At 40.0% G+C, this 23,374-nt stretch overlaps 2 protein-coding genes across 3 annotated transcripts in view; one reads left to right on the top strand and one right to left on the bottom strand.

The window, feature by feature from the left end:
- LOC111619844 (A disintegrin and metalloproteinase with thrombospondin motifs 7-like) overlaps positions 1–17,837 on the top strand; it is a 78,636-nt gene extending 60,799 nt beyond the window's left edge. The window contains exons 18-25 of the mRNA XM_023361671.1: positions 7,151–7,277; positions 7,364–7,583; positions 7,667–7,816; positions 12,820–13,281; positions 14,845–15,015; positions 17,115–17,261; positions 17,367–17,517; positions 17,589–17,837. Coding sequence (XP_023217439.1) covers positions 7,151–7,277; positions 7,364–7,583; positions 7,667–7,816; positions 12,820–13,281; positions 14,845–15,015; positions 17,115–17,261; positions 17,367–17,517; positions 17,589–17,749 — 1,589 coding nt within the window. The 3' untranslated portion in view covers positions 17,750–17,837. The remainder of the gene's footprint in view (positions 1–7,150; positions 7,278–7,363; positions 7,584–7,666; positions 7,817–12,819; positions 13,282–14,844; positions 15,016–17,114; positions 17,262–17,366; positions 17,518–17,588) is intronic.
- Positions 17,838–18,857: 1,020 nt separating this feature from the next.
- LOC111619828 lies at positions 18,858–23,158 on the bottom strand. 2 transcript variants are annotated; one of them, XM_023361647.1, is made up of 3 exons: positions 22,560–23,158; positions 20,099–20,172; positions 18,858–19,444 (listed from the first exon to the last, which is right to left on the bottom strand). In XM_023361647.1, the coding sequence occupies exons 1-3, from the start codon at positions 22,587–22,589 to the stop codon at positions 19,048–19,050; spliced, it is 501 nt and encodes a 166-aa protein (XP_023217415.1). In that variant the 5' UTR covers positions 22,590–23,158; the 3' UTR covers positions 18,858–19,047. The 2 variants fall into 2 exon arrangements, with proteins under 2 accessions (XP_023217415.1, XP_023217414.1); XM_023361646.1 differs by lacking the exon at positions 22,560–23,158 and adding an exon at positions 20,717–21,080.
- Positions 23,159–23,374: the final 216 nt, after the last annotated feature.

Raw genomic sequence — 23,374 nt, 5'->3', positions numbered from 1 at the left:
CCAACTCCTCCAACGTGTTAGTACCACGTGACACTTCCAACACATTCGCGTTGCTACTGGCGTGACTGGAGACAGGGCAGAGAATACCGTTTAATTTATGACTCACTTCGTTCATTGCGTTTTTCGGACAAATTGATGCTATTTTACTGCTTAAATGACTGAGCATCACGCATTACGTTTGATTTTTTGTCTTCAAATATCAGTTGGCCCTTCAGTTTTGATTTAACCGGCTACATAAAACGGTTGGAAATAATCGCTTTTTATAAAGTAAAGTTTTTCTATCACCGTTTAGACATTTTTAACCATCAATCTCTTTTTAATCAATTTTTCAAGAATTTAAGTCACTTTTTCATTTAGTAAAATGAAGTGTGAGTCTTGCCTCTACCTTACTTCAAGCAATAAATGTATAAAGACTGTCAGAAGAGAATCTTCCTGTATTTCTTCCTGTTTTTACGTGGAAATACATAATTCTTAATATCTAGTATTGGTAACAGACAAAAGTAAATCACTAATATTCGAGTAGTTTGTTGTGGCGTAGACAGAATTCCTTTGTTATCGATTAGAAAAAGAGGTTTTTATTAAAACAGAGAAGACAATCAAAGAATTGGAATTTCATAATTAGAAGCTCGTTCTTATGTTAACCGATGCATCAGTTAACACAAGAGGTTCGTCTGTCTTCTTTGATGTCGGCTTCACTGTATACTTTCGAAATTTTGCGTATTGCCTCCTACCAGTCGACTGCGATTTTCTAACCAGATATTAATTCGGTACACAACATTACTGGATATAGTCCGGGTCCATCTTTCTCCGTTATACTCAACTTCAAAGTGTTGATTGCTTGTGTCGAAATTAAAATATGACATCATTGCTTTGATCTGTTTGCTTTATTTGTTTACGACAACGCGACAGGTGGGCGATCTGCCTAGGGGATGCCTCCCGGGAGGACTTGTTTTTGGGAAATTGGCCCCTATTTAGGTGTTACAAACGTGAAGAAAACTCCATTGAAAATACTCTAGTCACTATAATTAATATTATTTAGCAATTCCTTCCTTCGTACCTTACGAATGAAATCTTATATAAAAGGAAAACCGATTTTAAAAGTATTTTTATCCGAGAAAATGAACGTTCAATTTTTTAAATAATTCTCCCTAATTATAATTTAATTCCTTGCAATCGTCGAGTTAAATTTTATATATTTATTTATATATTTAGTTATTTATTTTATACACAGAAGGAAATGTCAGACGACAAGTGATCTGCACACCATTAACATGTAAGAAGCAGCTAAAAAATGTAAAAATAATGAAATGTAAATACACATAAAAACAAATTTTCAAATCGCAATACATTAGTTTTAAATTCACAAAATACACCCCGAAGATAAGAAGACGGTGACTTTGTTTTTATCTTAATGTATTTTTTCGTTAAAACGTGAATATTCGATGGTATAAAGATAGAAATTAACGATAAAGAAAGGAAGGGGGTAGAGTTTCGAGCATTGCACCGGTCAGAAAAAAATGCGCCAGGTAAAATTGCCGCCAACTACCGTAGATAGAAACGGCAAATATGTAACAGCGGGAGCGGCTTTTTAAATAAATATTATAGAAAGATATGACAAAAGAGGAGTCGACATGCGGTTTACACAATAGGGTTTGAGTTAGGACTCTATTTGTTTATTAAAGGGGGTAAATTCGGGGGAGCGGTAAAGAAAGAGAAGAAATATCTGACGAACGGCCGGACAATAGGTCGAGATAAGAGTAAATAACTTTTAGGATATATTTGCTGCGCAGAAAGGAGTTCGTCCGTCTTATTACAGATCGTCTGCACCATTTTAATTACCGTTTATTTGCTTTCGGAGTCTTTTCAAAAGGACGCCCCCTTTGACCGGCCTCTCGAAAATGGGCCCGGGTGCATCGCACCCCGCCTACTCTTCGCTCCTTTCTACGCTTCTAAATTAGAAATTATGAATTTCTCTCTTCGCCCGTCTTTCAAATAGCGATAATTACTCGATATTAAATACAATTTTATTCGTTTTTTACCGACCGAATCCCGCTTTGTGGCTAGTCTCGCAAAATTCTAGTTTAAAGCGGAAGTTTTATTTATTTAAAAAATAAAAAAATCCAGGGAAATGTACTTTGGTCTTCCTTAATTTCCCTTTAACCTCTGACTATTGCCATCCGCAATGGCTTTTTCTACAATTTCGAATGACCGCATTACGTTAATTGGACTGCAATTTGAAAAAATTGTAGACCTATAAATACCCACTGTCGTCTGTCTGACTGTCTTTCCTTAATCTCGAGAAAATTGCTCGTTTTTGATACATTTCTACGGAGTAATTTCTTAATTTTAAGTAAAATGGTTGAACTTGCCTGGAGAAACGTAAGATATGCTTAGTTTATTTACTCGTTTTTGTTTGCAGATAATAAACTTTGTGAACTTTGTCGTGTTCGAACGAGATGTCGCCTGGAAAAGTCTTGCCCGTCACTTTTCTGTGGATGCCACGTTTGTTTATACTAGTTATTACAATTAATTTATAATCGTTTTATCTCGTGTTTGGGAATTAATCCAGCCAAACCCACGTTCATTATCTCGGTTCGTTCGCCTTCCTTACACAATATTAGGAAACGAATAAATAACATATTTGGGCGAGTAATGTACTCGATACCGTGTAAACAACTTGCCCGTACTGTGTTTATAATATAAAACAAACAGTGTCGATTGTTGGTACAAGTGTATTAAAAGTCTTTCGGTTTTGTATAATATACTATAAACACTCTCAGATTGTGTTACATAAGGTGAATAGCTACTACAGGATTTTATATTAATCGCACGGCAATGAAAGGGTATGCCACCGTATTGTGTCGTCGGTAGTGCTGACGAGCGTGATTTTTCATCATTCTGCGTGCAAACTGTATAGTAATTATGGAGTGTATACTATACAGAGATACGTTTGTCGCGCATTAAATAGACTATTGTTGGTATTTACTACAGTTACTGTCATCCCGTACTAAAAAGTGTGGTAATATTACTAAATGGAAAAACTATCCATAACGAAATGACCGAGGTTGGTAGATCAACCCGATAAACAGGGCAGTGTACTGTATTTTATTATGTCAATTTGACGTCATTTTATACATCGTTACAAAAATAGAGGCGACATTAAACTGTCGTAAGAGTGATCATTAATGTAAAATTCCAACTTTTAAACGGGTTAATTTATTTATTAAACTGACGAAGAATTATCTCTTAAGTAAGTGTATTGCATTTGTTACATAATACCATTTCTCGTTCCCGACAGATCCGGCCAGAAAGAAGAAACGTATTGTTTTTTCGTAGTGTTTTGCCAAACGGAATATTAATTTGATATTCGATTATAATTCGTTAGTAAAACACAACTCGCTTATGAAAAGGAAGGAAAAACTTCTAAACAAACAAATGTGTATTATTTATTTGTTACTAAATTTATTGGAGAGATGCTGATAAAGTCTTATACGATAATAGACTAGGTACTCGTTAGTGGAAATTGCTTACCTGTTTCCTATTACTGTGCTCGGTATATAATTAGAACGCAACGTTGGATAAATGTAAAACAAAGAATTGTTGAGCTTTCTCGTCGAAACTTGATAGAACACGCCTTTCTTCCTTTGTTAAAAGCTAAAATCCTTCGTACAAAATACCACCCACCAGCGACGCAGAATAATTGTTACAATTAATTGTTTCGGTGACACCTAAATTACGTGTTTAAACATGTTGACGATTGTTTTAGTAACGCGTTTAAAGTTACAAACCCAAAGGCGTGAATTTACTTTTGAGGATATTTTAATCGTATACACGCAGGGCGTCCCAAAAGTTACTTAACCGAGTTGCGTAGCTTTTCATATATTTTGGTTAACTGTCTTTCGAACCGCCTCTTTTTATTTATTTTTTGTTTCTTCCATCGTTTTTTATCGGCAGAAATGGGGTGGTTTAGGAAACAATTAGATGGGTGTTATATCTTCGATGGCCACGCGTTTTGTTATTATAGTAGAGCGTAGTATTGGCTATCCGAGGTGGGTTAGATGGGGGCGATTCGACTTAACACCCACATCAATTACGATATCAATTGTCCCTGGGTTGGCCGTCAAAGTAGAAAGACGAAGGTAATTATTTAGATATTTCCATCCATCTAATCTGAGTGTTTCATCAAATTTCGTATCGAAAATACCATCTCGTGACGCCATCGGCGATTACTGTTAAATAATAATTAAATCGTTTCCGAAATAATGAGATAATTCGACGATAAAACATTATCATTTCCTCCCTCGTCGTCAATTAACGTTCGTTCGATTTTAAATATTCCCAGTGATTAAAGATGAAATTTCGTATGACCCTCCTAAAACTAAACGCCTCTTCTCCTTTCTACAATAGAATTCTGGTGTAGAGGTGAGAAGAGTTCTACGCTATTGTAGTATGGCAGGTGTTATCCCCTCCCTGCTCTAGAATACTGTATTTACATTGTTTTAGTGCAAAAGTGGATAGTAGTCTGTCTACATTATATAATTTCGATAACATTTCTGTAAAATAATTTACTTATTATTGATTGTATCGATAATAGAAAAGTATTGTTTTAAATTGTTCAATTTATAGCTGCCATTTGGTCACTTACTTGCCTGATTGCTTTCATACAGAGAGGAAGTGTCTACACGTTTGTGACATCTATTCTTTGTCTTGTTCAGATGTTGTTGTTCAAGTTTTACACTTATCACCACCCATCAGTTATAATGATAACAACAATAGTTACTTTTCAAATAGAATTTCTGTCTGTCTGTTGTCTAAACACTTCTGAACTGTTTCTGCACTAAATTTTTCATACTTACTGCTCAGTATCCTGCAGAAAATATAGCCTACCATATCTGGACACTCCATCTAATTCCTTTCGATATCATCCCCGAAACCTATTGTTAACAATGATAGGCTAAATAACCGAGTACAGGCACATCGGCTAATTTATAAAAGTAAATATTATAAACTTTATATAATATATTGATAATTTAAAATATGAACGTAATGTGATGGCTGTTATTTAATGAGGTCTTAGAGTTATTATATGCTATCCAAAAGGAAGACTCCCCCAATTTAAACACCCCCGTAATGTCCTCGTTTTCAGAATAACTTTGTCCTCTTTTCATAATTTTGTGTCTTTGTAGACACTAAGAGGGTGTTTAGGAGGAATAATATAACTCACTATAAGCTAATAAATGAGAATAGACACAAAGGGATTCGGTTTGTCATTTACATTTCCTCTATTTTTTAACACAACACTGCATAAAATTTATAATCATTTAACAAATAATGGGTTCTTGTCAAATAGTGTTTTTGTCAACTGGCTTCGATTGTTTTTCCAACCGGTAGCATTTAGATTGTTGGAATCTTCGTGTAATATGGCGGATCTCAAGACGATACAGTAGTGTAATTCGCTTTGCTTCCGTTCTATTCTTTCGTATTCCCGAAAATTATACTCGATACTAATTACTGATTTTATAACACAACTAACTGATGAAAGTCCTTGATTACAACAAAATATTTTGAATGCTACGTGAGTGATAAAGGCAGAAAGGAGTTAATAGAGATAAACGATGCTACAGGCGCCCGCCGTATTTTCTCTCACCTGGTGTAAACTTGTACGATTTAGCTTAACCAATCAATTAAAATCATATTCTTTAAACAGGTTTTATCTATTATGTTACCTTCGTCTACCTTCTTAATACCCAGGTTTAAAAAAACGAGCGAAACTCCAATTATCCAACCACGTGCACTAAATAACGTAACTTCCTCATATGTCCTAAGTAAGAACAATGGGGATTATATTTTCCACGTGCGAAAATACTTCAATATAACGATTTTTAAAATAAAACGAATCCCAAAATGTCGTTGTATTATAAAACTGGTGTTTGAGGAAAGAAGGAATAAAGAAAATCTCAGAAGGGGTAAGTGTGGCCGCGCGAGATTACTATTAATTTCTGTCTAATTAAAGCACATTTTAATGCACGAAGTTTACTTTATTACAAGTATACCTGCCGCCTCCTTTCGCCAACAGTTGACGTCGAAAGTATCCTATTTCGGGGGATTTTTTTGCTTCCCGTTTGTCGAGAGTATCCGATTTAATAACCGAATTTCCAAACTGTCGTTCCCCTGTTAATAACGTTTTGATGGATTAATGAAGGCCGATCCGCGATATAATTATAAAGTTAATAGATCAAAAATAATTTGTTTTTTATATTTTAATATACCAAATTCACTGTTTAAAATTCAATAAGAAAATAATTATCGCTCTTAATTTATTCGAAGAGACTTAATTTGATTTTTAACACTATTTACTAGTATTTTAATTAACTAATAAGGCTCATTAATGATAATTATTTTTAGAATAGAATATAATGATGCTATCCTAGAATAACGACTAATTTTCTATCTTCGAGTTCCCCGTTTATTTTTCCACATTCTGGGTGTACTAAAATTAGTGCCACCCCTCTGTGAACCCTATAATAGTGTTTACTATAAATTCTTTCCCAATTAATATTTTATATTTAATTGTGGTAAATTTTCGATTTAGCACCATTCGTTCGACGCGAAAATTGGTACTAAATCGAGCGTGGCATTAAATCCAAGAACCTCAAACAATAAGAATTACAAGTAATAATGAGGTCTGTCTAAATAATGAATGCAAAATCGTATATTTAATTACGGATTTTGCTCGCATGCTTTCACGCGGGTGGCGGTATATCGATGACTTTTAAGAAGGCCATACGTCGAGGTTCGACCTTATATTGTTACATATTGTTACATATATTAGTTTTTTTAATTAAGGATATAATTATTTATATATCGATGGAAACTTATTGCTAAAATATTCATCTAGTATATCCGAATTTAGACTCTAAGCTGTAATACATAAAATGGCCGAGCTATGCCCTCGTGCGAAAAGTAGAGCCTATGCGTATTTTCTGCGCTGGGTATGCGAATAAGATTTAGAGACGAATAATTTGGCGAAGATTTGAGAAGAGGTTTCTAATCTTGTTACTACTTTTATATTTGTCGATACTTTCGAAGAAAAACTAAATATTTAGCTAAACTTACGTTGAGTTTTCGTCTTATTCGAATTATTTTACAGGTATACAGATATCACGCGCGAGATGTTTGGAAAAAGAAGCCGGTTTAGTGGAAGATATATACTGCAGCGATCTGGAAAAACCCGTCGATATCAGCAGGATATGCAACAGGCACCAATGCCCCGCCAGGTTAGTGAATCAATACGTTATATAAAATCAATGGGAACATTCTTTGGTCCTGTGTTTACCACCGAAATTAATTAATTTGGCGTTAGATGGTGGGCGGGACCGTGGCAGCATTGTTCCGTCAGTTGCGGAAGTAACGGAATTCGCAAAAGAACGGTCATATGCGTTCGTTCTCTAGGACCCGACGAGCAAATCGCTCTTCTGGACGAAGACTGCGATGCCGAAGATCGCCCTTCCGATTCCGAACCCTGTCGTCACAAGCATCCCTGTCTCATGCACGCTCACTGGGAAACCGGCCAATGGACCGACGTCAGTATCCAAATATCCTCTAACACCAGTAATTACGCTTCTTTGTTTCTTTAATGTAGAGCGGAAATGTATTGTGGTTTCAGGTTTGCGACGGGGATCCTTGTAATTACCAAAGCAGACACGTCTATTGTAACATCCCCAATGGTTTCTGTAACGAAAAGGAGAAGCCGATTTCCAGAAGGAAATGTGGAAATATTACTTGCGGTGTATGGGTCATTGGGAATTGGTCCGAGGTACGTATGTCCGCACTTATATTTTTTAAGTAAATTCGACCCGACGAAACTGTGAAAGATTAGTTTTTTTCTTTCTTTCTTAACTCGTCTTCTCTTTTACGTGTTATTTTTAGTTGTTCGGTTAATTTAGACGCATATACCCCCTTACAAAAGTAATTTGCAAGGTGGTCCCCCTTACAAAACGAGTTACAATAACGCGACGACACCGCATTGTTCGAGATGTTCTATTCACTATTATGTAAACCTAATGTAAATTTCTGAAAATTTTAGACGATCGGGCTAGCTAAAACAATGTTTGGCACATTAATGAATTCAACAAAGTTTTAAAGGGCGGACAATACTGGGAATGTCGACGATTTCCACTGGCTAAATTTGAAAATAATTGTAGAAATTCTGAAGACCACCGATCTTCTGTCATTTATATAAATGACAGAATTCGGTGTTCGATGTTAGAAAGAAAGACGAAAGTTATTAAAACGAAAATAGCCTTGACGAAAAGCAATGGTAATTCAATATAATAAGTAAATCGAATTACGCAGTGAAAACTTGTGGATAAGTTGGCAGTAATGAGGTTTTGGTTAATTCGTCGTAAAAATGCGTAATAAACCCTAACAATCAGTGGATAAATTTGTAATCGAAACGGTATTAAACTGTAGGGAACTATAGGGAAAACCCAATTGGATTGTCGAACATTTCAGATTATTCGTTATTGTGGGATTTTTACTTCCCTAAGCCACAACGTATAAAGGGTTCGCCGACACCGCAACACACCAGAATTCTACTAGGCTCTTAATATATACATATATATTTTAAATTAACAATTTTTTTGAACGTCTGCAATGATAATCTAACGGACCTAACCTTGTTTATGAGACTATACTTTGAGATTAATTTATAATTTCTGGAGATATTGATAAACAACCAACCGGTTAAATTGATACTATCGACGTATCAGATAACCTCTGGTGTTTATTAGTAATTTGTTAAATTAGATTTCGCAAAGAGAAGCGAAAACGGAATCCCGAGATGACGTTGGTGTTTATAAGACGAGAATAATTAGTTAATTATCCATTGTTTGGCCAATGAATTAAAGAAAATCCATAAATAATGTATTTTATAGTAAAATACCTGGCATCTGGTTCGTTTCATCCATAGTAAATATGCAAGAATCGAAAATGAATCGAGTAAATATTTATGAATCAAATTTTGATCGAGTTACGCACTAAGGTAATGCACTTAGCAAGGTGTTTCTTAAATCCTTGTTGCAATCCAGCTTTATGTAAATTCAATCTTCCGATTGCTTTGGAGATAGAAGCGGCGAAAGAACTTGGTTTGTTGCTGCTTCGTTATACAGTTTGACGAATTATTTTCTTTATTCTTTCAATAATTACGAGCCGAGTTCAAATTATAAGCCGGCATTTCGACAAATACTATAAAAATGGTGGAGTTAAATTTCAGTTCGATGGTATTTAACGGTTTAGATCCGTAGATACCAAATGAAACATCAGACGAATCGTTTCTCGAGTCAGAAAATTAGATCCGTAGATAATTTGAGTACATTTGTGCCAGGCTCGTTGGGTAGAAAACCCGAAAAATGCCACGAAACTTCCCAGGGGGAGACAACGGTAATTGCGACTGGTAACTCTGTCGATGCCAGGACCGTAGTGAATTTCTCGGAAAATCTTCCACCGAGCTGTGGTCGTACTGTACTGTACCTTAGAAGTGTCAGTTGATAGGTTTTTATCTAAATCGGTCGAGTACGCTGCCTTCGTCCGCTGCTGGAGAGGCGCCGTCATTTTATGAGTCCGCCGAATTACGTTTTCGCTCGTTAACAGTGTTGCCAATCGCAGTTACCGTTGCCTCCGACTCGGAAGTTTCGCGTGTCAAAATTACTACGCTCGTTCTCCCTACTTTTAATGGCACTTTTCTGGTTTTCTACGCGCTCCCTTTTGTCTGGGTTGCCCTTTTCATAATCTCCAAGGGGTCCCCCAAATCCGTTATCGACAAACGACAGAAAATTCGTGACTTCCAGCCTATTTCGAAAATATAAAGGAAACTAACGAACGATATTTGTCCATTGTTCCGTGCGACTTGGACCTATGTCGACCAAAACTTGGTCTGGAATACAAGGAACATGTTATCTCCGGTTTCAACCGGTGCCATCTCGTGGGAGCGGCGATCCCACGTTGAATCACAGTTTGAAGCTTCTTGCGTAATGTAGGATGCCCCTTTTTTATAGTCTGCGGGCGCCGCCGAATTTAAGTAATAAAAAAAATAGGCTATTTCTGACCGTTTAACACTTCTTACTGCTAGTAGAGCTTTAAATGTTAGAAGAAGAAAGAAAATAAGTTTTACGTTTATTTATACATTTTTGCGGGTGTAGTTTTTACTTGTATTGTTATTCTTATTTTGTTTTATCCATAATTATTTGTAAATGTTTCGGGGCGATATTCATCGGATCTACCTGCCTAGCCATTGCAATTTAATTTAAATAAATAAAATAAAATAAACTTTGCACACAAAGAGTTAATTAGTAAAGCTCGATCAAGTAAAAAAAAAATCGGTTGTCTGTATCCCGACCGTGCGTGGGTCCTCGAAACTGTGGTAAGACGAGTGCTCCCACCCTTATAAGACCCCGAGACGTGAGTTACGGGTGCAATTCGGAGTGCGAGCAAATAAAAAACGAAGAAAAAATTTATTTTTTATCACCTTTCGGGTGGAACGTATATACAAAAGGCCAACTACTGTTACTAGACTGACGAAATGGCAATAATTTTCGGACGTATCTCCGTATAAATCTAGGATCGTGACGGAGAGCGGTATCTACGTCACGAAGGTGGTAGGCCCACGTTTTTCGACCTTTACAAAAAATGGAGGAAAGATACTTAGAAAAATATTAAACGGTAAATTAGGGCCTTATCTTGACGGATTACCAACAGTTTTCCGTCAGTAACGTCGGAGGCGGGTGGTGACACAGTTAGATAAGAGCCTCCCACCTAAACGAATTGGATGGCCAGATTTTATTTAGAGGTTACCCAGATCCGGAATATTTCTTTAGGGTTCGTTCGTCTTTGTATCCGCCATCGTAATTAAGAGCACAAAGAATTAATTTATTTTTCGTTACGTATGGACGTTAGTGTGTGTTGGAAGCACTAAATGTTGGTGGTTAAAGGCCCAGGGGTGGGAAGATAGAAAGGGTCACGTGTCGTATCTCGAGTGGGATGGGACTTAAAGACGAATTTACTCGTTATTAGCATTTATAATTTTTTGTAAAACACGTCTCTATCCTCAAAATTAAGTTTCTTTTGGCCATTTTATAATAATTAATAATATAAACAGTTTTTAAAATAAAATATGGTAACGGATTGCGCCACACTCAATTTTAACACTTGCCGGGAAAGTTACGCAACTCTTTATTGGCTTTTGAGTTTTTTTGAGTGGTTAAGAATTAAAAAAAAGTCGATAAGGCTATAACAAAGACAGCTGTTATAGCCCATTCGAATTCTTTATTTCCTATAGAGCAGTGGTAATGCGTAAACACCTTACATACAATATAATAACTTATAGAAGAGACGACGTTATAACGTATTTTTAGCTCATTAATCCAATAATATTAATTGGATCTATTCTATAATAACATATTGGCGATTGAAAGCGTCATTAAAAGTTATTTGTATAGAATCGAAACCGGTTAATTAATTACATTAGGATGCGATCTCTTAATAATTGCCTGCATAAATGTGATTTTCATTCGGTCGGCGATTTGCAAATGAATCGAGTAAACATTTATTTTATTTTTCTTTAACATGAAATTTTCTAAATGAAAGTTCCGCAGAATAGAAGAAACACCGAAAAAAAGATTAAGTGACTTCCGAATCTCTCCTTTATTTTGACGCTCTTCTCAGCCTAGGTGTGTGAAACTTGTTGAAATCGCCCCTCAAATATGTCATTAATTAAAGGAAATGTAAGACTCGGAGTGGATCATTTTTATATTTTGGAAAACTTGGATGTTTCGACAATACAGTGTATAAAGGGAATCCCTTCGGGTTCGTCGATACCTCTTGGTAATTGAATTGTCAATATGTATCCAGGAATTATCATTTATCTCTCATTTATTCGCAAACAATTTACATCAAATAAAAATCTATACTAAACTAACATTTGGTTAACGTTTAACGAATGTTAAGGGAAGTATACAAACATCATACAAAGTTTACTTAAAGAGGAAAGGCGTCCAGTAAGACGGTAGTTAGAAATTTTGCACCGAAAAAAGTCCGTGCCAAAAACTACTCGTCATAAAATATTTTTACACGATTTTACAATCCATTTTACCAATATTTTAATAGAAAATAATTGTAAGCGACATTATTTTTAAAGTTCGAATGACCCACCAAATTTAGATACTTTGAGAGTCAGTAATTCTTAATAGAAATTTTCAGTATAAAATGTGTTCTCCCGTATTTATACCTTAAAATCCCATTAAGTAAATACTGAAGGGGTGCCGTGCCACGATGTGTTCGGAAACAATCAAGAATTGTTATTGGAAACTAAAATGATAGCATATTCGATTGAGGACGCACATCCACGTCGCGATTTGAGCCGTATCGTTAGTGGCTGGCTCCGGTGCCTACACTCAAATTTTAGGTATGCATCGGTATTACCATTTAATAAAGTACACGCCAAGTAATTTTCATCGCCTTCTTCTTAGAAGTATAGAAATTATAGGAATTTCTCGATGCCTAGTTACTTTTCATCCATTCTGTATTTGACTCTTCACCATGAATTGACGTGAAAAATAATTTTTCTCATAATTTTTTCGGCCTGTCGCTTTCGTTATCGCGTATTAAATGATTAGAAGTTCGAGATTGCTCTTAACCATAGAGACGTGACGAGTTGGTAGTCGAACATTATGATTCTCGGTTCGAGATTTTTATTATAAAAAGAAAAAAACAGATTAAATTTCTATTCAGAATACAAATTTTCGTTATTAATTTTTCCTTTAGTGTTCCAAGACCTGCGGAACCGGTTACAGAAGGCGAAACATCACGTGTCAAGGAGGAGAAGCCTGTCAACAGGCGATTAAGCCCGTTAAGGAGACGACGTGCAACGAGCAGCCCTGTTTGCCCTTCGACGATATTCAGATTTTCGGAGTGGTACACAAATCGAACGATCATAAAAATAATAAAGGTGGGTCCGACCACAAGCATCGACATCATCACGGGGAGGACAAACACGAAGAGAACGAAAACGAAGAGCGGAGGTCGGACAAGGTGGCCAAAGACGTCATCGTCGTCCCTCTCTACGAAGTACCGGATAATCGAGTGGAAGACGTCAAAGTGGACAACGAAATCGACGAAGGTATTCATCAGATTAGAAGAGAACCCCCGACCGTACCCGAAGGAGGTCGTTCAAATCCTAAACAGGACAGCCAAAAATACGAGTGGCAAGTGACCATGTGGGAAAAGGTAATAAAGTATTTTACTTATCTTTGTCGCGTTACGTTAACAATTAATATAGTATATATATATATCAGTATTACACTTATATAAATATATACAGTAACATTCTCGTCTTATCACGTAATTCACTGTTAGAAATCCGTCGTAAAGCGAGCCTGGCACTAAAGACCCAACATTATAAAGTGAGATTACGTTCTTAGATACGTTGTATATATCCAAGAACGTTTTTACATATATACTACACCGAAATGACTGACAAAATATGCAACATTTTAATGCAATCGCCAGAAAAATTTATACCAATTGTAAAGCGATGAATCTGCCATTTTTATAATTAATATCCCTATTTAAAAATAGAAAATGGGGTTTAAAAATGAAAAATATATATAATTGTCCTTAAGCACACGCACACGTACTATTATCGGATTTCTAATTATTTTACTTAATGTAATAAACGAAAAAATATAAACCTAATTGTGTGTGGGACGATAAGAAAGTTGCGGATTCTTGAAACGACCGAGTCATTAAATAATAAATCTCGTGTAAAATGCATCGAGTGCCCTTAGTAGATATTCTAGACATATAAATACTTTATTAACGAATTCGATGGCTTCTCGGACCGACAGAAATAATATAGAATTGTATATTCATTGTTTATCTGCCAGGGTCTCCGGAGAAACGTGTGTCTATGTAAAGAATTCCACTGTTTGTGTTGAACGAGTTATATCAATCCGTCTAAAAGCTTACTACACAGATTACACAAAGTCAGTTTTTAGAAGGATACAAGAAAGTCATTTGAATTAAACTTTACGTGTTTAATATATTTATTGTTTCTTATCTCGAAAGTTATCTGTCTATAGGTTTTTACTCGGTATTCTGAAAACTTTCTAAATAAACGTGTAGATAAACGATTTACGTGTAAATAAACAATAACTTAAGGAAGGTCATTTCCCTCTATGAGGTTATGGCTTTTAAACTTACTATTATTAAACCTCGGATATATACGTTACAAAACCGTTTCTTTTATTCATAGGTAAGAAAGTTAAGTATCGGAGTTTGGGTTTTCTAAATAGCGGCAGATTTATTTGGGTTCATTCGGGCCCAACGAATGACTAAGCTGTTATCTAGACTCAAGGTGACAGGTTAGTATTTCTTGGGAAATGAATCGGCCCAAATGAGCCGTAATGGGCTTCTCTACTTTGCATCGAATAAGTTATACTTCTTATCGTTTTTCTGTCGATTTAGCTACCGATAGAAGCTTAAAATTAAATAATAACTTTAAAAAATCCCAACAACGAGTTGCGTAACTTTCCCGGCCAAACTTTAAAATTGTCTGTGGCGCTATCCGTTAAAAACTCGTTATGTTATTAATTATTGTAACGTGGCAAAAAAGCTTAACTTTGGGATAGAAATGGGTTTCATAAAAAAATTATAAATACTACATGTTGTATAAAGGTTAAACAAATGAACTTACATCCGATTTTTCCAACACCTGTCGCGATTTAATTCTGGGAATTTTTTCATCATTATAGAACTTATAAGGAAACTTGGCACTTATTAACTTTTCAGTGTAGTAAACCGTGTGACGGAGGAGTTCGAAACAGAAGAGCTCTGTGTTTCGACGCCGTGACCAAACACATGGTGGTGTCGGAATTATGCGATCCTTTCGAAATGCCTTCCACCGAAGAATCTTGTAACTTGGAACCCTGTCTGGACTGGATTCTCACAGAGTGGAGCGAGGTCTGTATACTTTTTAATTCAGTTCCTTATAATATTAGTTTCTGGTTATCTATACACTTAACACGAAAGAGTACTATTAGAAGCATACGTCGTAATATATCGTTTTCAATATATTATTAAAGACGTAGAAACGGAAATATTAATACTAATTACGTTTTCAGGGTCAAAATATCTATTTTAATCACCCATGAGCAATATCAGTAATTAATCTCCCCATACAAAGAATATAATCAGCAACTCTACCCATAGAAAGATTATAATCAGCACTCTGTATTTATTATACAGATTACTTATAATAGATTTGATCACTTATTAAGTAGCCTGCTGTATTGTACGGTACAGTACATCTCGTACGAGAGAGGATTTCTCCCGAACAGCTTAGGAATTTAGTAGTATAAACGACTTATTAGTCTCTGTTATGGTCCTAATTTAAATTACTTAATAGTTTTAATTTTATTTATTTAAATCGGTCGGGGAAGAGAATAACTTGGAGTTATCCAGGTTCCACACGGGTAAAATTAAACAAAAATCACTTGTTAATTTTGTCAAAATTCCTTATATTTAACATATATAATGTAATATGTTGGGTAGATGAATTTACTGGTAATTATAAAGTACTTCATAAGAATATTGTTTATATAAATTACTTTACTAGTTTATTAATTAAAAAATTAATTACTTTCTTTGAAAAAAACTGATAAAATAATAAAGTAATTGGTATAAACAATATTCCTACGAAGTAATTTATAATTACCAGTAAATTCATTTGTTCTAATGAAGATCATTAAATAATCAGGATAGCTGTTAAGAAAGGGGCCCGGATGGAGGAGAATCGACGGACCCGAGGGAATTTTAGTGCCTGGTTTATAAAATGTAAAGTTTTATGTTGAAAAATAATAGGAAAGTTAGATTAGTCTCTGGCAATAAATGAAGACAAAAGTCTGTTTATGGAGAGGGTGTAAGCCCTGTATTTGCCAATAATTCGGGCTCCCGATTGTTCTACCTCTTGTGTTTTTTCACCTGTTGGTTCCGAACGGAATAAAAATGTAAGGTAATGAGTTAATATTAGTCCAAAGTTGGAGGGACGTAATGGGCCCCCTACCTTATAAAATACAATTATTGGAGTGTGACGTTTTACGTAAGGTGTATTTAAATGCCCGTTGCGTTTAAGAATTAAGCCCGAACATTAATATTGAAGACTTTAATTAAATATTTCGCCCATCTCCTTTCAAATATTACGTAATTTCGACTAAATTCTGTTTTTATGCTTATTTATTAATCGAACAATGACTGGAGTAACCGAATAGAATCAATTATATTTACGTTCATTTTAATTAAATTAAATCTAGAAATTCCTTTAAGATTTAACATTAAAAATGACTGTAAATTTATAATTTTAAATTCGAATTGTCGGGTATTCGCCTTTTCTTTCCAAACCAAATTCGAATACACTTCTCTTCAATTGTCTTCGACATTCGCTATAAATAGTTGTCGATTAGTGTTAATCACTTACTGCTTATATGTAAGTTCTTGCGTAACCAGTAAATGTTCTGTGTCTTTCGTTAAGTGATTAATTATAAGAAATTGGTGTTCTTACTTCAGATAAGGCAATAAATACAAAGAGTACCGTCCGAAGAATTGTGTGACGTCTTTGTTGTTTTAAATGTGATTCTGGACCCCTCTCGTGTCTTGGCCTGCCAAATAATGCGGCTTATTCGTCTCGGTATTGTGTTAATGTTAATATTCTACATTTGTAAACACCTAAATTTTCAAATAAACTATTAATTTCGTGTACTAGAATAGAACGTGTTTTAAAGTGTAGTGTTCGAGTACGGTGGGAGCAATTGATAATCGAATAACGTCATTCGAAACGAAATTAATTAATGAAATTGTGGTGTTTTATTATTTAACAGTTGTGTCGATATGTCGAATAATAATTTCGACTCTATTAAAAATGTAACTGGAATTTCGTAATTCGCTTTCAGATAATCAGAATATGGGGAAATCGAACCCGGTCCTCTATACTTTCCTACGTATTTAACTGCCAGCGGAACCCGGTGTGTACCGCGACTGAAACTATTGTTAAACTTATATTTCAGTGTTCGTCGTCCTGCGATCGTGGGTTACAGTACAGAAAAGTCTACTGCCCCGAAGAAGACAAATGCGATCCGGAAGCCAAGCCATCGGAGACTAGGGTGTGCTTAATAAAATCCTGTCTGCAATGGATAGCCGGACCCTGGAGTCAGGTAAATTTTACACCTTAGTCACACACCCACCCTCCTAGCGCGGGCGTTACGCGGATTAATGACGAGAAGAGTAATTTGAACTTTACCCTCTCCCCGCGCGCTTAGTGTTCCGCCTCTTGCGGAGAAGGTTTCAGGAGACGTCACGTGAAATGCGTGGATCTGAGCACGCAGGCTTCGTCGTCGAGATGTTCGGCGGACGACAAACCCTCTCACCTGCAACAGTGCGTCAACCAGGAATGCGCCGAACACAATTCAGGTTAGCGGAAGATTTGTGAGAGTTTCCAGGGTGACCCCTTCCTTTTTTTCTAACCCGTTTCGACCGTTTAGCTTTCAGTCAGTGCCGAGACAAGTTGGAAGTGGCTCTGTGCCAGTCCCTGCGTCACATGTGCGACACGTGGTACTTCAAAGCGAAATGTTGCCACACCTGCAACAAACGGATCAACTCCAGGAGGAGGACATACGGGAGCAGAAAAGTTGGAAGTTCGTGAACTCCGTCGTCTGTGATTTTATTTTTATTTGCACTTTTTTGTAATATTAAAGAGTCGTCTTTTAAAAATTAACGCCCAGTCTCGCGTCACTTAACACGGTTCCTTTTCTATTGTTTAACTGATGTTTGCGCCGTTTTATAAGTCTAAACACGGATAATCGACTTTACGAAGAGGAAATAATTTTCTGGATGGAAGACGGCGGTTTTTGTGTTAAGTTAGCTACTTAGGTCTACCGTTTACTTTTCTTTTACGTTTCAAGTAGAAACTGTTTACCATCCTGGCGTCCTTTTGTAGCGCGACACCTCTTCTTTTCGACAACCTCGTTTCTACGACAACAGAAGAACCTTTAGGATTCGAATACCTCTAAAGCTATAAAATATTCTAGTTCCGTTGTAAGAATATACACCGGGGATGATCGGGTATTAAGTGTTGTACCGTCGCTAAATGACAGATCAGTATTTTAAGTCGGCGTTCTGTAAGCGCGTGTCGTGTCACGGAATCGAAGAACGTCACTCCGAAATTACAGATCTTAACGCCAAGGGGCAAGTCGTACCCACCTTACGTGTAATTCTATCGGTATAAACTGAGAAATCGGTAAACACCCCCAAATTTCCAAGACTGCGCCGCCGACAGGGCGCAGAAAGTAACGAAACAACAGACGCGAGGGTTGCGGGGGAATGGAATACGCCCCCGGGTGGAAGAAGCGACGCGCCGTCCGCCGTCTGCCGAGAAAGATGCAAAAATTCGCGGAATTCGGGGCCTCAACAAACAGGTGTTTCCCACGTCCTCGTCTCTAGTGGCTTCGGACCGAGATTAAACAAACGGCTGACCGCAAATTACCGTTTTCGCCGTATACCGATAACGGTGGAAACAAAAAAACACTTCAACCGACACCTACGGACCACACCTCCTCTCGGTAGCATACCTGACGTGGTTTCTCTTTCCGCTGTTTGCTCAGGTGGAAAAGTCTCTCGGGCCAGCGCGCGAGCGCGTCGCCCATCGTCTTGGAAAGCCTCCCCTCCGCTCCCACGTCGTCTCCGGCCACGTGTCCATCCCCCGCGTCGTGACCGACCAAATCATTAGCGTCGGTGTTTTTTTTTTTGCTCGGACCAATTTTATTTTAACACACAAAAAACGTAACGGACTGCATAAATAAAAGAGCCGCCGCCGAGTCGCGGACCCTCCTCGGACGGCCGTAAAAATACAATAGAGAAGAAAATATGAACAAAAGGACGCTTCGACTGCGCGCCGGCGGCGACGTTTTCGCGCCGCCGCGCGCCTGGATGCGGGCGCGGGCGTCATAAACCTTCTTCGGGACGTCTGATGATCTCGAACCGTAACTCGCACGCGCATCCGCTCCTGATCAGGATGTAGTCCAGGCGCCAGTCCTCGTCGGTGCCGTGTTTTCTCACCAGGGCGTAACTCAGGCCGTATTTCTGAACGCACTTGGAGTAGGGTCGCAGCTTGTCGCCCACGTAGTCGCAGCGCTTGTCCAACACGTCGCGACGGCAGACCGTCTCGTAGAACTTCTGCGTCGAGTTACGGTCCCGATACAGGTCCATGAGTATCCCCGTAACGGACCTCCCTCCTCGTGGTTCGCTGATCTCCAACACGGAAGGACAACACTCCCTGACCACTTCGCTCGGTCGAAAGACGTAACTCCTCTTCTTCCACGACGCTTCTCGCAGCCAGTTTCTACCGAAAGGAAATGCGTTACGTTAGTTTTCCGTTTCTACGTAACGTCGCCCGAGAGCGTAACCCGCGTAGGTGGTGATTACGGCTCGAGAGATTGGTAACGAAAAAAAAATATTTTTAACCGCGTCGACCGACGCGTGGCCACGTCGGAAGCGAAACCGAGAGACCGACACCCGAGCGTAACGCTTCGTTACGTTGGTAGTTACGGCGACGGAAGTCGAAAGAAAGAGTCCGTCCGATGGCGGTCGTTTTCGTTGCTAGGAAACCAAGAAGGAAAATTCGCAGAATTTCGTTCGAATTTAATATTTCGGGCATTTCTTTAAAGTTTCCGCGCTCGAAGCTCGGTCTAACTTTTATCATTTTATACATTCGAGTCGATTTTGCATTAATATCCGATGGGGAAAAGGAGAAATTTCCCCAGCGCCAATCTTCCGTCGCGCGTCGCGTGGCTTTCTGCATTTCCTACTTTTATCTTCCACGGGATAGTCGTAAAAATAGTCGCGAGGACCAATAAGACCAGGGGTTAACGGCCGTTACGTAATCTCCGGAAACGAATTTTTAATCGTTTCCGGACATCTCGAACTAAAAGACGTGACGTCGCGTAGCCGTCCCCGACCGGCGCCGTCGGGGGTCGAAGGTCGAACCAGGTCTCACCTGTTCCTCCTGCCGAGCTTCCATCCGTTGGGAACGTTGGGTCTGGACTGGGCGCACAGGGACGCGGACAGCAGCTGCAACAAAAACAAACGGTCAACCTGCGAGAGCCGTCAAGCGCGCCTCTACGCCGCGCGCCGCGTCAAAGTGGCTTTTAACTATCTTCGTTTACCCGCGGCCACTTCCGGAACTGATGACGCGTAACCCGGTCTTTTCCGGCAAGACTCGTCCTTCCGGAAAAATCTCCACCCAACGATTTCCGTCCCTATCGCGCCACCTAAAAAGCCCCAATCGAGAATTAGCCACGGTGGTTGGAGTCCTTTATCCGAGGTTTAGAAGCAGGGAACTTCGGAGAAAGCGCTAAATCGAGGGTCGTCGGTTGTACGGGACAGAAACGCTTCCAGTTATAACGATTGTTTAAACGAAACCCGGACGTAGAGCGATTAAGAGGCGAAAAAACCTGCCCGGGGATAGATAAACCAGGATATTTAAGGGGAGGACATCTCTTTGTTACCGTTCTTTGCCCAAGAATTGGACAAAGAACAAAAGTTTAGGAGGGACGAAGTGTCTCGTTCGTGAAAAAGAACAATTTAACGTAAAGAGTAGAGGAAAGGAACGTACCAGTAACACTAACTGCAAGTTCATGTCGAAGGTGGAGAGAATTGACCAGATCTTCGCTCTCTCCGCATTTATATCCCGCGCGTTGCAAAAGGAGACGGCAATTCCGTGACGTCTTATCTTTCTCTTTCCGCTGGGGGTTTCCGACGCCGCTTCCGTAGCGGCAGCGATATTTCTTCCGATCTCTTCCGGTTCCGGAAGAGTAACGAATCGGAATAGGCCAAGGGCGCGCGTCGACGCCTTCGTTTCGCCCTTCTCCGGGAACATTTCGAGAAGAAAGAAGGGACCGGCCGAAATTTTCCCAAGAGGGTCGAATGGGTTCGATTTCCTTTATCGCTTCCAAATAGTTCCAAACTTTCGAAACGATCGACGCGACGCGTTTCCGATCTTCGTCGGGAACTCGGAATCGCGGACACGCGCTTTTTTTTTGGGAATTGTTCGAAGGATCGCGCTTTACCGGCAGTGTCCGGCGGACGAGACCCCTCGAAAGTCGCTTTCGTATCGTTATCGGCGGCGCGCAAACACGTCGCCGATAACGAAACGATAGCGATTCTCGCTCCGCCAGGCTTATCGGCGGTGGCAGTACGTTCGACACTAATTAAATAATTAACATTAACGACGATTTCCTCCTTTCGGGAAACTTTAACCTTTCGTCATCCCGAGTTACTCGTCTCCCTGGTAATCCCTCGGCGTGTTTACTGGCGACGAAGAAAGCCTGGAAGAGTCCTGCCCCAATAACTTTCCTTATCGACACCCTTATCTCCGGGAAATTTCAGACCCGGAAAAACTTACTTTTCCAGGAAACCGGGAATTTTCGCGCTTCTCGATGTTTTTCGCTTGCCGATTGCAAGAAATGAATCGTCGGTTCTTTCTTCCCGGTATTTGACGGAAAGGGGTGGAGGTTTCTTCCGTTCGCTTTGTTACCGCAGAAGGGTCGGTGTTCCTGCGAAAATTGTAGAAACCGTCGCCATCTCTTTTTGGTCTCGTCAGTCACCAGACGATTCGAGATACGTCGAAGGTACGCCCGCTTTTCGGCAGATTTTCTCGAAGAAGGCAAATGTCCGGTCCCCTTTGTAAGACGCGTCGGATAACCCCGGTTTTCGGAGCCACCTTTCGACTTTCTCTGGCTTTTCCGGCCACTTCCCACGTCCGGTCCTCCGTTGGCTTTTCTGCCTAGGTAAACCGTTTCACCCGGGATCCGGGTTCGAATCCGGGTGGGGATTCCGGAATTACGCCGTTTCCCCGCGCTCGAACCCCCTTTTATCCGAATGAAATCTTTTACGCGTTAACGTTTCGTTTCCTTTCGCTCCGTGCGCGTCGCGCTCTTCCTGGCGCCGACTTTAATTGGCCCGCGCGTGGCGGTGGTCGTCTTTAAGTCGCGACGGAGAGGAGCGAAGTTTCCACCCGTCTCGTCCCGGGCCGGAGGGAGGCGGTCGGCCCGATCCCGCGGCGCGGAGCGCGGAGGAGGCGACTCGGCGACCGCCTCGACGCGTCCGGAGGAATTAGTAAATAAAAGAAACGTTCCCGCTCCCCATTCCGGCCAAAGGCGCGCGGAAGGAGGCCGTCGACCGCCGACCCCGGGAAGATCGGGGCTACGGGCGTCGGGCGACGCCTCTCAGCCTCCGGCCGGCCACAACCAAAGGAACCAAAACGGAAATTTCGGAAACGGAGGAGAGATTTTCTTCTCCCGGCCACGGACGCGCCAGCGCCGATCCGGACCTGAAGACGGGCGCGAAGCTCGGGAGGTCCGGGGCGACGTTGGGGTTCCCCCGGGAAGGCACCCCTTCGGGGGTTCCGACGGAAGGTGGCGCCCGAACAGACAGACAAACGGAAAGAAAAGGCTTACCGTGAACGCGATGCCGACGGCGATTCGCATGCTGCGTGTTGCGCGGGGCGAGCGACGGCCGAATGGATGTCCCGTCCGGGCGACGTCGGAGCGGGTTTTGTTCGGTCGTCCGACCGCCCACACTCGGCACGCGGCCTGCGCAGATCCCGCCACCCGTCGCCGTCGGTAGCCACCGGAGTGTCGCTCCCCGGCCGTCGGCCCCCGGGGGAGGGTCTCTGGCCGGTCCCTCCGCTTCCAACCCACGCCCTCCTCCTCTCGGCCGTCCCCCGTCTCACCCGGTCCGAATGCATCAAATACTCGGGGCCACCTCTTTCGGATGCCCCGAGCATTTGCCCTATTCGGTAGGTACCAAACCGCCGAGCGGGTGGGAATTACGTAATTATCAGCCGACCAAAGCAGAAAATATACTACTTTGGGGTGAAGAAACGGTGATTTTCCCGACGTCCGTCGTCTACTCCTCTCTCTCCTCCCCTCCGTTACATGGAGAAAGTCGCGGTTCCCGTCGAATTCGAACCCCGAGTCAGTTGACTTTCCGTTCTCTTCGGCTAATTATCTAAGATTACACCCGGATAATCGGGCCAAACCATTTGGCGATTCTCTCGGATTTCTACTACAAACGATATTTTTGGTTTAATTCTTAACCGGGGATTACGATTAAATGGTATTCTCGACGGAAGAGGTCGGATTTTCGCTTGTCCCTCCCGTTTTTCCCACGCGATTAACGCGAAAAAGGAAAATTTTTCCTTTTTAGGACCTTTCTTCGCTTTCGATTCGAGTTCGATTTCGTCCTTGGGAAAATATCCAGAAATTCCAAT

Source organism: Centruroides sculpturatus, unplaced genomic scaffold (assembly GCF_000671375.1).
Source record: "Centruroides sculpturatus isolate CEXI.00-Female unplaced genomic scaffold, Cexi_2.0 scaffold138, whole genome shotgun sequence".
In the NCBI taxonomy this organism is placed as follows: Eukaryota; Metazoa; Arthropoda; class Arachnida; order Scorpiones; family Buthidae; genus Centruroides; species Centruroides sculpturatus.
The sequence above is the reverse complement of the archived record's forward strand: the minus strand, read 5'-3'. Positions and strand labels throughout refer to the sequence as shown.

Coding starts and splice junctions, on each gene's coding strand:
- LOC111619828 (XM_023361646.1), bottom strand. CDS start 20,980: ATGTTCCCGGAGAAGGGCGAAACGAAGGCGTCGACGCGCGCCCTTGGC. Junction 20,173..20,716: donor ACTTGCAGTTAGTGTTACTG/GTACGTTCCTTT, acceptor TTTTTGTTGCAG/CTGCTGTCCGCGTCCCTGTG. Junction 19,445..20,098: donor AAGCTCGGCAGGAGGAACAG/GTGAGACCTGGT, acceptor TCCTTTCGGTAG/AAACTGGCTGCGAGAAGCGT.